The sequence below is a fragment of the Drosophila elegans genome, unplaced genomic scaffold (genome assembly GCF_018152505.1).
Source record: "Drosophila elegans isolate 14027-0461.03 unplaced genomic scaffold, ASM1815250v1 contig_814, whole genome shotgun sequence".
NCBI classification, from domain to species: Eukaryota; Metazoa; Arthropoda; class Insecta; order Diptera; family Drosophilidae; genus Drosophila; species Drosophila elegans.
In genome coordinates, this window is record NW_024546167.1 from 16,171,532 (window position 1) to 16,183,505 (window position 11,974).

Below are 11,974 nucleotides of genomic sequence, written 5' to 3' on the forward strand. Positions count from 1 at the left end.
CGTTTTATCATGTTAAGCCAAACGCAAATTGTAAAATGAGATATACAGATATCAACGAAAATAATAATAAGTCGATGCTTCTATCTACCTAAAAACATCGATGTACAAATAACGGAATCGATTTTACTTCCTGTTCTTTTTGATACGATTAACAACACTGCCTATCAAGCGCGAATTTTCACGCATTCTGCCTCATATATCTTTGTCGTGCATTTTTATAAAACAAAATAAAAGAAAACATGCCCAAGACTAAGAAGAAGCAAAAGGCCTCCTCCTCTGAGAGCGATAGCGGCCCGGAGGATGTAAGTAGAGCTCGAAACAATAAAAAAAACTGGCCTTAATCAGTATGCATACAACAACAGCGCAATCCGCCGCCAAGCAAGAAAGCGAAGGAATCTGCAGCCCCGGCGGAAAGTAAATCCGCTTCCGGAGATTCGGCCGGAGGTGGGGCCACCACTTGGACCTTGGAAGGACTTCGCCAGGTGCGAATCAACGAGTTCCGCGGCCGCAAGATGGTGGACATCCGAGAATACTACGAGAAAGGCGGTGAGACCCTGCCCGGCAAAAAGGGCATCTCCCTGTCCATAAAGCAGTGGAAGAAACTCCTTGAAGTGGCGGAGGAGGTCACCCGCGCCGTTGAGAATTAAAATGTGTAAATCCACACCAAGCTCTAAGTCCTAAGGATATATGTAATTACTCTAAACTTTGTTAGCCAGCATTTAAGTGGGAACTTCCCAGTGAATAAACTACGACGTTACAAGGATATTGATAATAACCATAATATAATAATAATAGTTAACATCAATAAGCATCTAGCTGTAATGCTAGCCATCTAAATCTAATTCCAGTTTAATGATCAATTAAAATGCGTATTATATTTCTTATCTGCCATATGATATGAAATCATTTATTGCACTTATTTACATACATACATACATAGATAACGCGTTGATGCCAAACTATCCACTGAACTATGCTGTTTTGCCATTCCACTTTTTAATGGTTTACATTTCCTTCAATTAACTACACACTTTAACATGAATTTAATTAGAAACTACATGACGAATATAAAATAAACGTAGTCTTAACCACTAAAAGTAGACGCCTAGCAGTATGCAAATGGTCAGGAGAATGGCAAACGGCAGCCAGGTCTTGATGAAGCCACCGATTCCGACGTAGCGTCCGCAGACGAAGAGCCACATGCTGAGGATGAGCATGTTCCATACGGTTGTGTTCTTGTAGCGCATGTTTATGAGCGCGGTGGCCACATGCGAGTGGCAGTTGTCGCAGAAGATGTTGTGGATGCGGGTGCCGTAGAGCACGGATGCCTTGGACACGGCCTCGTCCCAGGCATAGCTGCCGCCCTCCACGTACTTGGGATGCAATCTCAAATAGCGGGTGGGTCGCCCAAAGGCCATGTTGTCCTCGGAGACAAAGTAGGGACCGGCAAAGTCACGGATCACTCCGGCCGAGGTGCAAATGCCCATGTGACCGATCATGGGCAGCAGCCAGGTGAGCACCGGAATGGGAGTCCAAACGATGCAGTACGGGAAGCGCTGTCCCTCCACGCTAATCGGCGGCAATCTCTCCGGCACTCCATCGCCGGAACCACCTCCGGATCCACCCATCGAGATCTGCACGTCCTGTTGTGGCTGTTGTCTTGGGTGCGTCGTCATTATTACACTGAATTGGGAAGAAAGTCGTGCGGGGGAAACCACAAGAACAGTCACTCACGGTTTTTCCGGTCGTAATGCCCACCAAATCGGTCGCTTACTTTTCCGATCGGGGTTGAATTATACGATAAGAGAAAAATATAGCAGACGCAATTCACGGGTTGCTGTGAGCAACCTATGTATGTGTATGTGAAAACAAAATTCACCCACACATCTACTTGTATATTTATTTACATATTGGCAGTGTTGGAAAACGTTCTACAGAGTCAGGGGCGTCTCAGAAGGGTATTTCAAATATTGGAAATTTAAAAACTCTTAGTTTTTATTTAAGCCAATCGATTTTATCATTTTCTGTTCACACTCGAAAATATAAAACTGCAATTAAAGTTACATTACAAATAAGTGCTTTGTTATAAACACAAAACAAATTTTGATCAAAAAAATTCAAGTAAAACTTTTGCTTTAATTGAAAAAGTTTATATATAATTTGAAATATTCTAACATAAATGTTTTGGAACTAAGGCTAACATATTGTAGGTATAAAATTGAGTTCAGAGTAAACCTTTCTAATGTTAATTACTTTTACAATTTTATAAATATTACCCTTAAGAACGACATAAAAAAAAAACTATAGAAAAAAAGTAATATTTTTAACTGAGGCTATTTAACTCCAAAAAAAAGTTCCAGCGTACGCCCCTGCCAAAAACAGCTGCTGCAGCCACAGCTTTTGTGGTGGCAGTGAGAATTGGAAGTGTTTATTTGCTGAGCTGCATTTTCTATTGCGAAATATTTATTAACAATCGTTGGCCATGACACAGGTGTTTATCAATGGAGCAAGAGACGAGCCCAATGTGCGGGAGTTCGAGAGCTTGGGTACAAAGTTGCTGCAAAAAATCTTGATCAATTATCACTCTAATTTGTTGTCGATCCCGTAGATCCTTCGATTCAAGAGCTCATCCTGGCAGCCACGGAAGCCAGGAAGCAGGCCTACTGTCCGTACAGCAACTTTGCCGTGGGAGCTGCTTTGAGGACCAGCGATGGCACCATTTACTCCGGTTGCAACATAGAGAACGGGGCGTATGCCACCTGCATTTGTGCGGAGCGCACTGCAGCCGTCAAGGCCATAAGGTCAGTAGGTCAATAATCTGGAGGGTCACAGAAATCTAAACATATCTATAGATTCTCTCTGAAAGCCATATTAAGAAATCATAAAACCTGTATATATATACCTTTAATTTTCATATCCTTACATAAAAATTAAATTTAGTTATGTAGTCATAACAAAAGTTTATATTTCAATCAACTTAAAAAAAAATATTAGATTTCATTATATTAAGATAACCCCTGACAGTACTGTTTTGCAAACATTACTAGTCTGTTATCAGTTGTTGCGTCTTATTTATGTATTTTAAATAACTTATTTCCTCATAACTCAATACCTCGGGAACTACATTGAAAAATTATGAAAAAATAATAGAGATATGTTTTTTTTTTTTTTGGTTTTACTGTTTGTATTAATTCGAGTTTTTAATTGAGATTTTATAGATAGTTTTTATTTTGTTCAAAAATAACCTAAAATCATGTGTATTTTTTCAGCGAAGGCAAACGCGACTTTGTGGCCTGTGCGGTGGTGGCCCAGCAGGATAATGGCTTCACCACGCCCTGCGGCGTCTGCCGGCAGTTCCTCTCCGAGTTCGTCAACGGCAAGGACATCCCCCTGTACGCAGCCAGGCCGACCAATCTTCCACTGAGGGTGCTCTGCACCAGCGTTCTCCAACTGCTGCCCAACGGCTTCAGCTTCTCGAACGGGAAATAGGAAAGTGGAATAGGAATCGGAACCTGGCAGGGTGCAAGCCCGCTGCAATCCATGTGCAATACTGTTACTTATGTGACTCCCAGTTTGTTAAATTCTGTAAACCCACCCCTCGTTATTTGTTGATTGAACTGCTTATACATGGCAACCGCTCGCATCTGTTTGTGTTTTTCGCTGCTCTCCACGATCGCTGCTTATCAGGCGGCTCTGGTTCTAGTTCTCTCATCCGCTCCGAGTTGGCCAAGTGTGTTTATTTTTGTCACCACCGCACGACGGAGAGGATTACCATCATAGCCAACTTCGCGCGGCGCCATCAACACAAACCGTCCATTTGCCAGCGGACGTTCAGAGGAGAAACACTTAGCCACGCACTCGCCCCGCTAAAAATATAACAAAATATTTAAAATAAAGAGGCGTGCCTGCATTGACCAAAATTATTAAATAATGATGACAGATCTGACCAAAAACTTTGCACGCGCGGAGAAGGCGGAGAAGGTGGTCACTTATGGCAGTCTGGGTAAGATTCCTCTCTCCAATTGATAATAAGAATCCGATTACCAAAGTTATCCATAAGAGATTTTTTAATATTATTTAATAATAGTTCATGTATTTCGATTTCTAAGTTTATATTTTTATATTGTCACTACTGTGACGTGGATTGTATTTGGTTTCCAGATTCCTCGGTCCAAGAACTTTTAACAGCTGCTTTTGAAGTGCGTCAGCGGGCCTATGCGCCATACAGTGGATTTAAAGTGGGTGCTGCTTTCCGGGCCAGGGTCAGTGGACAGATCTTCACCGGCTGCAATGTGGAGAATGCTGCCTTTACACCATGCTCTTGTGCGGAGCGAACGGCTCTTGCTAAGGCCGTAAGCGAAGGAGCCACCGAGTTTTCCGCCGGAGCTGTTTTGGCCTATGAACCCGATGTTTTTACCACGCCCTGTGGCGTTTGCCGCCAGTTTATCCGGGAGTTCGCCACCGATGATATACAGATCTATGTGGCCCAGGCCATCGATGCGAGGATAGCGGCAAAGGAGGAGCCCTTCCAGAGTGAGGATCCCATCCTGTGCACCTCCATATTCAATCTGTTGCCCAGCAGTTTTCGCACCTATCGGAAGTAATAAAGGAGAGGGAAGGGAGTTAGTTCAAGGTTGCCCCACAACCTCTTGCCAATAGTAATCTATATAATTTTAATCTAATCACTTGAAATAAAGAAAATTACACTACTCAACAAAGATTATTATTTTTCATTGCACAAACGTATGAGGAGATCGATGACTTATAAGATTACAATTTTAAAATATTGTGGATGAAACTGATTAAGAACTTTTGATTAAATCTTTGAAAAAGGATTATAAAAATTAAAGTCCAAATTTAGATTATCACAAATGAAAGTATGTACATATGTACACACGGACTTACCAATAGATTTTAAGAAAGATTTATACTTTATATTATTAAATGACTAATAAGTAATAACCACTAAAAGTATTAAAAATTGGACTATTCGCAAGGGTTATCAACTTCGTAAAAGGTAACTAATATCTAATTTAAATCTATGGGACGAAGAGAAATCGGAGGAAATCCAGTAGCATTTATTAGTAACAACTGACACTAAATAACGTAATGATTGCATTATGGGGGAATAACAGTTTTATGACAAAGTGAAACTAAACACTACTTTTGTTTATATCAAGCGAAAAATATAAGCTTCAGATTTCTATACCGTCAGTGGCACAGTTAGCTGAATAGTTTCTAAAAAGATTTACTACCAGCTAAAGCTATATATTACTATCAGTATATATTATTTGTTTTAGCATTGTCGTCATACCTTCTGTAATCACTGCCGTTTGAAAATTACACTGTTTAGTATTCATTCATGAATCATGATAATAAAAAGCTTCAGATTATATTTCAAAATGATTTGTATTTTTTATTTTACTAAAAAACTGTTGATTTTTAGAAATTTTTTTCTTTTTAACAAATTTATACAAAATATAAATCATAGAAATATAAATTTCTTTCCTTTTGATAAAATGACATTAGTGTTTTACAGTTGGCCAACAGAATCAGTACTTTGTAACTGGCTTACAAAAACAGATTATTTTCTAACAAATTTAAAGTAGACAAAAATGGCTGAAAAGCAGAAGCTCCTCCATAGGTACATGAAGAACCTCAGCGACATGGAGGATGAGCTGAGGAGAAAAGAGCTGGAGAAGAAGATGAAGGAGCTGGAGTTGCTGCAGTGCGAACTGGCTCGTCGCCAGGAGCGATCTGGCACCAAGTGCGCCGGCGGCAAGATCAACGAGTTGCGCCAAAAGAAGCTCCGGAAGGTCCTGGCAGCCTACATGATGACACTGGAGGGACTGCTCTGTGAGGTGGCTCGCAGGGAGGCGCGTCTCAATGGAGACAGGGGTCGCGTCAGTGAATCCGAGAACCTACCACATCCCGAGATGCTAGAGGAATATACGGTGGCCTTCTGTGCCGTGGGTAAGTGTTGATCTAATCTGTATCCTAGATCCCTCAACCATAACCATGTCAATTTCCCGCAGGTGAAGATGGTCGTGAGCTGCTGGAGGCGGCATTCTCCGCCCGCAGGTGCGCCTATGCTCCATACAGCAAATTCAAAGTGGGTGCAGCTTTCCGGGCCAAGTGCGGCAGGATCTATACGGGCTGTAACATCGAGAATGTGTCCTTTACTGCGGGCAATTGCGCGGAGCGATGTGCTCTGGCCAAGGGAATCAGCGAGGGCGAAAGGAAGTACACGGCTGGGGCTGTGGTTGCCTATCATCCGGATCAGTTCACCACGCCGTGCGGCGTCTGCCGCCAGTTCATCCTTGAGTTTCTGCACAGGGACATTCCCATTTACATTGCCAAGGCTCCGCCGCCAGAGCAGGAGCACTGTATTCCCGCCATCCAGGACACTGACGAGGTGCTGGTCACATCCGCCTATCGCCTGATGCCCCACAGCTTCAACTCTTTTGAATGAATCTGCTTTATAGTTTGGCAATCAAAATGGGAATTGAAATATTGACATTCATGTACTATTGTGTAGGGCTTTTTTAAATAATTTTGGATACAAAAATTACAACAACGATTTCATTAAAATTCTAAATGGTGCAATATTTGATTTGTAGAGTGATCAATTTAAATTGGATTTTATACGCTCTGTTTTGCTTAATATAACTTCCTTTATCACTATAGATTTTGTAAAAACCAAGTGAAAATAGTAAATTTTTACCACGCATTCGAAAAATCATATTTCTTTGAATAATTTGGATACATCAATTATATTGAAGATTTTATTAAAAGCAATAAACTTCTTAATTTTAATATCAATAGAATTTTGAAGGATAGAAAATTAACCACCCACCCAAAAAAAAAAAATAATCGTGTATAAGTATTACCATATGCTTTTTATTTGTCTTAACATAAATTTAGTTTAAGGTGAAGTCGTAAGGATTTGAAAGGAGAACTGCTAAACGTACTTGATGACGGGTTCTCCCGATCCGTAGATGGCGTACTCGCTCTTATTGGCAAACGGCGTAACCTCCGTGTGCACCAGAATCGGTTTGACATCCGGATCGAACTCCACCCTTCTAAACTGCGGATCCGTGAAGTTGGCGCGCACCTCGGTGACCATTCCCGAATGGGGCACTGGTTTGTTGAGATTCTGGAACTCGCAGCGCCGCTTGGGACAGACCTGCGTTGAGCCCTCGTCGCACATGATGGGGTCCACCTCGCGGGACACCTTCCGCGTGGGCGGCATCTTCTCCGACCAATTCCAGTAGGTTATGTTGTCGTGGGCCGCTACTCCGCCACATAAATCCTCGGGACTCAAGCGCACGTAGGAGAGGTTGTAGGTGGTGGATGAGGGGTCCAGATACTTGCTATACGACGCCTGCGAACGGTCGACGATCAGTTTGGTAGCGACCACGGGTGTGGGCATTGTAATCGGCAGAATCTCCTGCTCCTCGGGCAGTGCTTTGTGCACAAAGGAGTCATGACTCACACTCGAGATGGGCTTCATCTTCCGCTTCACAAAGCGAAGACTTCCCTCCTCGAATGGCTTCATGTATTGGGTTTTCATGTTCAGCGAGGGATTCCTCAGGGTATTCGGATTGCCGTACTGAAAAAACAAAGGGGTAAGCGTTAATTCCCGGCAAGTAATCTCCTATAAATCCACTCACCTGCCACACATAATTGGCCATGCATTCAGAGATCGGCTTCGCCGACAGGAGCGGATCCCTCACATAAATGCCCTTGTCCGTGAATTTGGGGTTCAGCTTGTTGCCCATTCTCAGGTCCGTGATGTGACGATGGCCGCGATAGTAGGAGCTCCTCCAATCGAGATCCGTAGCGCTGGCCGGACGCTTGTAATCGAAGACGCCATAGTCATCCATGGCTTGGGGATTTTCAAGGCAATAAATCAAGAAAAAAACTAGAGGAAACTGAAAGTAACTCGGAGAACAAACTAAATTTTCAGCGACTGTGGAAACCGATTGTCCTTGGAACGCTAAATTTGGGAACGCTTCCTGTTGCCTGGCTACCGAACCGATTCCAAGCAACACTAGTATACTGACTGCTCACAAACAGCCCGCCTTCTGTACAATATTTCTCGTTTATATTCTGCTTCAAATGCATGTGTGTTTATACAATATAGTTGTAGTTTTATGCTTTAGAGAGGAATGCTTGTTTGACAAATAGAAAAGCGCTCTGTTCACAAAACAAATGGATATTCGTTAATACAATATGTGGGCTAGGGAGTTAATGTTGCACTCGATCTGGCCTGTGCAATAATAAACTGTTTGCTTAGCAATTAAACAATTGATTTACTTCGTCTCCCGGGGGCGTGTGTTCTCCATGAGGCGTGCGTTTCAGTGTGGGGTGTGTAAACAATGTGCGGGTGACTCATCCACTTCCGGTTCCTGTTTCCTCTGGTTCCGCCTCCGCCTCCGCATCCGCCGGCTCCCCGTCTCAGGCAATTTCTTTGAGCGCAAGCAGCGATTGGCGCAAATACTCGTACTGGGTCTTGGCATGCTTGATCTCGAGTTCCGAGAGCTCCACGAGGCTAAAACGGGCAAAGCAAAGGCACTTTTAATTACAATTAATATTATACGAAAATGATAACTTACCTCTTCTTAAAAGCAGCCACCCTTCGGTTGCGGAAACCGATCAGCTCCTCCTTTCCACAGGCAGACATCGATTCGAACTTCTCACAGGCCTCCGCCTGGGCAGTCTCAGCCTAAATAGTGGGGGTAAATATGAGCGGTTAGTTGTGTCTTAAACCAAAACTAGTAGATCACAACAAGGACATGCTAGAGTGCTTATGGGTGGAGAGCAACGGTGGAATGCATGCAGCAGTTACGTGGGTTGGCGACACATCTACTAAACCGACGGTTAAAACGTTAAATGCCAAATACCTCTTGCACCTCCAAAGGCTGCAGAAACAGAACCACAAACACGCACAAAGAGTGAAGAGGAGGGGACAGGCAGAGCAGAGCAGAGCAGAGAGCAGAGCAATTTGGGTTGTGGACGGTAGAAATAAAGTACAAGAACGCAAATAATTTGTTTTGTTGTAATTAGTGAAGCGTGAGAATTAATTGCCCCGCTGGAAACAATTTTGTTTAGGGAATACAATTGCTCTCTAAACGATCTGAAACACGAATATTAACCGTCACCCAGACTTACCGCATGCACATCCTTGTTTTTGGAACGCGCCTTCTCCAGATTTCGATTGGCCGTCTCATAGGCGGCCAAACATCGCAATCGCCGGATTAGAAGAGCTTTGGCAGCGTCACTATCCCGCTGATAGTAACGCAAGGTGTCGCCCAGCTTGAGATCCTGGTCACTGGCCACCCGGGTCTCCAGATTCTACAAAAGCAGAGGCATAAAAAGATTATAAAAGGCAAAATAAAAGCGGAAATTAAAACCTCCCACCTTGATTCTCTCGAATATCTCCGCTGACTTGGCCACAAACGTCTCCACATTGCCCTTCTCTGTGGTCGAGAGCTGCGACAAAGCATTTGAAATCTTCTGATGCGAGTCGCCCACATCCTTGTGGCGCTGCGTCATTTTCTCCGTCCTGAGCGCTGCCTCACGCAAATGGCCGTGGTATTCGGTGAGGAACTGCAGCTCGTTCTCGAAGAAGTCATTCACATCCCGCACAGTGGCACTGAGAAGGATCTCGTCGGTGGTCTTGCCCAACGACTTGACAAAGCCGCCAAAGATGGCCATCTTCTTGCGGGGCTTGGCGCACAGGTCCTGGTCGTATTCGAGGAACACCTTCAGGTGCTGGTCGACGCGAAAGACGGGATGACTGGCGAGGCGGCGCAGGAACACCTCGTGCATGGCCACCGTCTTCTTGAAGGTGGCCAGATACTCGCTGGCAAGTAAAAAAAGGGTAAGATTAACGTAAAAATACCAATATTTAGGTATATATTAACACTTACGCCTCCAGCTCTGACTTCATCTTCTTGAACTCCTCTTTGGTCATGTTGCCCTCGCCTTCGCCAAGGCGTTGTAGCTTTTCCCGGGAGGCATCAAAGTCCGGACGTGGTGGACAGGGCGGAATCTGGATGAGATCATTGATTAGCAATGTGTTAATATGTTAACCGGAAACTCACAATGTAGCCGGCGTAATCGTCGTTCTCCTCGATGCGGTCGTGCAGCCAGACGAACTCCTCATGCTGACGCACCACATTGTTATCCTTTTTCGCGAATCCCGGCAGCGTGGTGCGGGTGTGCACTGTGAACTTGACCTTCTCCTTTTCGCTCAGCGCATCGGAGATCTCGACGTGGAGGGCGTTCTCGCCGAGAACGGCGGGCGTGGCCGGAGCGGAGGAGGAGCTGTCCGGCGATGTGGCCGATCCGCTGCCATTTGTGGCGGCACCACTCGCTGCTGGTGCTGGTGCTGATGCTCCGCCTGTTGCTGGTGGATTGGCCAGCGGATTTGTGGGCGAGGCGATTTCCATTGTGGCTCCATTGTTGGTGGAGGGACTGTTCAGCAGATTTGAGTCATCTGTGCCGTCCTATGGGGGTGCAAAAAAACCATTAATCCCATGTATTCTCTCTAATTACGCCCATTTTTTGATGATAAGACTTTCTTTGTGTGCAGGCGAGGCGTCATTTCAGATGCCACGAAAACCGAGTACTACTGGGCAATTTAATTGTTTAAATAACATCCGGGTAGCACCAAGTAGTTAGGCTCTCCTCCCCACTTACCATCATTTTGCGGCCGAGTAAATAACAATTGAATTGGGCTAAAAACAATTATTACAAATTACAGAGAGCAACACGAATTTCTACTAGCGGTGACACTAAGCGGCTTATCGAGTACTCGATAGTTCACGGCTTGAAAATCGATAACGGAGAGTCCGTTAATCAAAATTCAAATGTTTGAAATGGTGTTTGCTTTTAATTGTGAGTTTGAATTATATGATGAGGATACAAGCGATTTCAAATAGTTTTAAGTCGAAAAATTTGAAAATCAATATTTCGTATAAGCTAGATTTATTAAACTGGCAAGTTTACTTCGTCATCAGCTGGGCTTAAACCAAATTGTCAATTGTGATTTACTTAATCTTGATTTAAAATAAAAATGTTTAGCTTCAGCCAATTGAACAAGTCAACGCGAACAAGGGGCAAAAACTTTGCCGTCTCCGAAGAGCTCTTGCTGCTGGAGCTAATCCAACCTTATAAGCACATCATCGACAACAAATGTTCCGATGCGACCTCTTGCCAGTTGAAAAAGGACACCTGGGAGAACTTGGCCCATCAGTTCTCCAAGCAAAGTGGATTCGAACGTACCTGGAGAACCCTCAAGGACAAGTACAAGAACATGAACAGCAAACTCAAGACCGAGGGCACAATGATTCCACGGTTCTTCAAGACCAAAGAGTTTGAACCAGCCAGCAATTGTGTGTCTGTGGTTTATGATAATAGCCCGGGACATGAGTATAGTTCTGATAACTCGCCGGATAACAAACACCAGTATGATCAAGGTAAGGACGGTAGACATATATTTTTAATTGGGATAATTTAAATTATAAAAATATATATATATTTCCAGACGACGGCATTGAAAGCCCAACATTTGTAGAGGAATCAATCAATAAGGTTTGGTGCATAGATTGAGTAAATATAAAACCTTTTGCAGTCTACGATTATTATAGGCTCTGGCTCAGGAAACTCCTGAATCCCAGTCTTCATTTTCCCCCATCAAGAAGACATTACCAAGAAAATGTATTATCAGTAAAAGGAATAAGAACAGATCATTGACGAATGAGAAAATTGCTTTAATTCGACTTCAACAGCGATTCTATTGCAACGAAAATGTCAGATCTGCTGAGAAACATCGCCTGGAGCTAAAGTCAATTAATCTGAAGAATGAACTAATGGAATTAGAGCTGGAGGAAAAACGCCGACGCATTAAGAATGATGAAGAACATTTTATCAAGACAGACAGCTTAAGTTGACCATTATTTATAAC

The 11,974-nt window shown here is 43.5% G+C and overlaps 8 protein-coding genes across 10 annotated transcripts; 5 read left to right on the top strand and 3 right to left on the bottom strand.

Annotated features, from left to right (window-relative positions):
• The first annotated feature begins 138 nt into the window (after positions 1 to 138).
• Positions 139 to 763, top strand: LOC108149485 (RNA polymerase II transcriptional coactivator). The gene is made up of 2 exons (XM_017277105.2): positions 139 to 302; positions 363 to 763. The coding sequence occupies exons 1-2, from the start codon at positions 240 to 242 to the stop codon at positions 645 to 647; spliced, it is 348 nt and encodes a 115-aa protein (XP_017132594.1). The 5' UTR covers positions 139 to 239; the 3' UTR covers positions 648 to 763.
• Positions 764 to 877: 114 nt separating this feature from the next.
• LOC108149484 (transmembrane protein 222) lies at positions 878 to 1,865 on the bottom strand. 2 transcript variants are annotated; one of them, XM_017277103.2, is made up of 2 exons: positions 1,735 to 1,865; positions 878 to 1,659 (listed from the first exon to the last, which is right to left on the bottom strand). In XM_017277103.2, exon 2 carries the CDS (start codon positions 1,626 to 1,628, stop codon positions 1,092 to 1,094), a length of 537 nt encoding a protein of 178 aa, XP_017132592.1. In that variant the 5' UTR covers positions 1,629 to 1,659; positions 1,735 to 1,865; the 3' UTR covers positions 878 to 1,091. The 2 variants fall into 2 exon arrangements, with proteins under 2 accessions (XP_017132592.1, XP_017132591.1); XM_017277102.2 differs by having other exon boundaries at positions 878 to 1,683; positions 1,735 to 1,862.
• Positions 1,866 to 2,388: 523 nt separating this feature from the next.
• On the top strand, positions 2,389 to 3,643 carry LOC108149558 (cytidine deaminase). Its single transcript, XM_017277196.2, has 3 exons — positions 2,389 to 2,546; positions 2,609 to 2,801; positions 3,270 to 3,643. Exons 1-3 carry the CDS (start codon positions 2,483 to 2,485, stop codon positions 3,487 to 3,489), a joined length of 477 nt encoding a protein of 158 aa, XP_017132685.1. The 5' UTR covers positions 2,389 to 2,482; the 3' UTR covers positions 3,490 to 3,643.
• Positions 3,644 to 3,757: 114 nt separating this feature from the next.
• On the top strand, positions 3,758 to 4,718 carry LOC108149557 (cytidine deaminase). The gene is made up of 2 exons (XM_017277195.2): positions 3,758 to 4,003; positions 4,162 to 4,718. Exons 1-2 carry the CDS (start codon positions 3,931 to 3,933, stop codon positions 4,602 to 4,604), a joined length of 516 nt encoding a protein of 171 aa, XP_017132684.1. The 5' UTR covers positions 3,758 to 3,930; the 3' UTR covers positions 4,605 to 4,718.
• Positions 4,719 to 5,542: 824 nt separating this feature from the next.
• LOC108149271 (cytidine deaminase) lies at positions 5,543 to 6,598 on the top strand. Its single transcript, XM_017276714.2, has 2 exons — positions 5,543 to 5,973; positions 6,036 to 6,598. Exons 1-2 carry the CDS (start codon positions 5,616 to 5,618, stop codon positions 6,470 to 6,472), a joined length of 795 nt encoding a protein of 264 aa, XP_017132203.1. The 5' UTR covers positions 5,543 to 5,615; the 3' UTR covers positions 6,473 to 6,598.
• A 282-nt stretch (positions 6,599 to 6,880) lies between these two features.
• Positions 6,881 to 7,990, bottom strand: LOC108149496. Its single transcript, XM_017277118.2, has 2 exons — positions 7,674 to 7,990; positions 6,881 to 7,612 (listed from the first exon to the last, which is right to left on the bottom strand). The coding sequence occupies exons 1-2, from the start codon at positions 7,884 to 7,886 to the stop codon at positions 6,962 to 6,964; spliced, it is 864 nt and encodes a 287-aa protein (XP_017132607.1). The 5' UTR covers positions 7,887 to 7,990; the 3' UTR covers positions 6,881 to 6,961.
• A 95-nt stretch (positions 7,991 to 8,085) lies between these two features.
• Positions 8,086 to 10,833, bottom strand: LOC108149495 (sorting nexin-32). 2 transcript variants are annotated; one of them, XM_017277116.2, is made up of 8 exons: positions 10,708 to 10,833; positions 10,110 to 10,514; positions 9,936 to 10,057; positions 9,424 to 9,868; positions 9,175 to 9,357; positions 8,907 to 8,924; positions 8,619 to 8,728; positions 8,086 to 8,554 (listed from the first exon to the last, which is right to left on the bottom strand). In XM_017277116.2, the coding sequence occupies exons 1-8, from the start codon at positions 10,711 to 10,713 to the stop codon at positions 8,461 to 8,463; spliced, it is 1,383 nt and encodes a 460-aa protein (XP_017132605.1). In that variant the 5' UTR covers positions 10,714 to 10,833; the 3' UTR covers positions 8,086 to 8,460. The 2 variants fall into 2 exon arrangements, with proteins under 2 accessions (XP_017132605.1, XP_017132606.1); XM_017277117.2 differs by lacking the exon at positions 8,907 to 8,924.
• Positions 10,834 to 10,957: 124 nt separating this feature from the next.
• On the top strand, positions 10,958 to 11,965 carry LOC108149408 (myb/SANT-like DNA-binding domain-containing protein 3). The gene is made up of 3 exons (XM_017276964.2): positions 10,958 to 11,486; positions 11,555 to 11,601; positions 11,658 to 11,965. The coding sequence occupies exons 1-3, from the start codon at positions 11,084 to 11,086 to the stop codon at positions 11,958 to 11,960; spliced, it is 753 nt and encodes a 250-aa protein (XP_017132453.1). The 5' UTR covers positions 10,958 to 11,083; the 3' UTR covers positions 11,961 to 11,965.
• Positions 11,966 to 11,974: the final 9 nt, after the last annotated feature.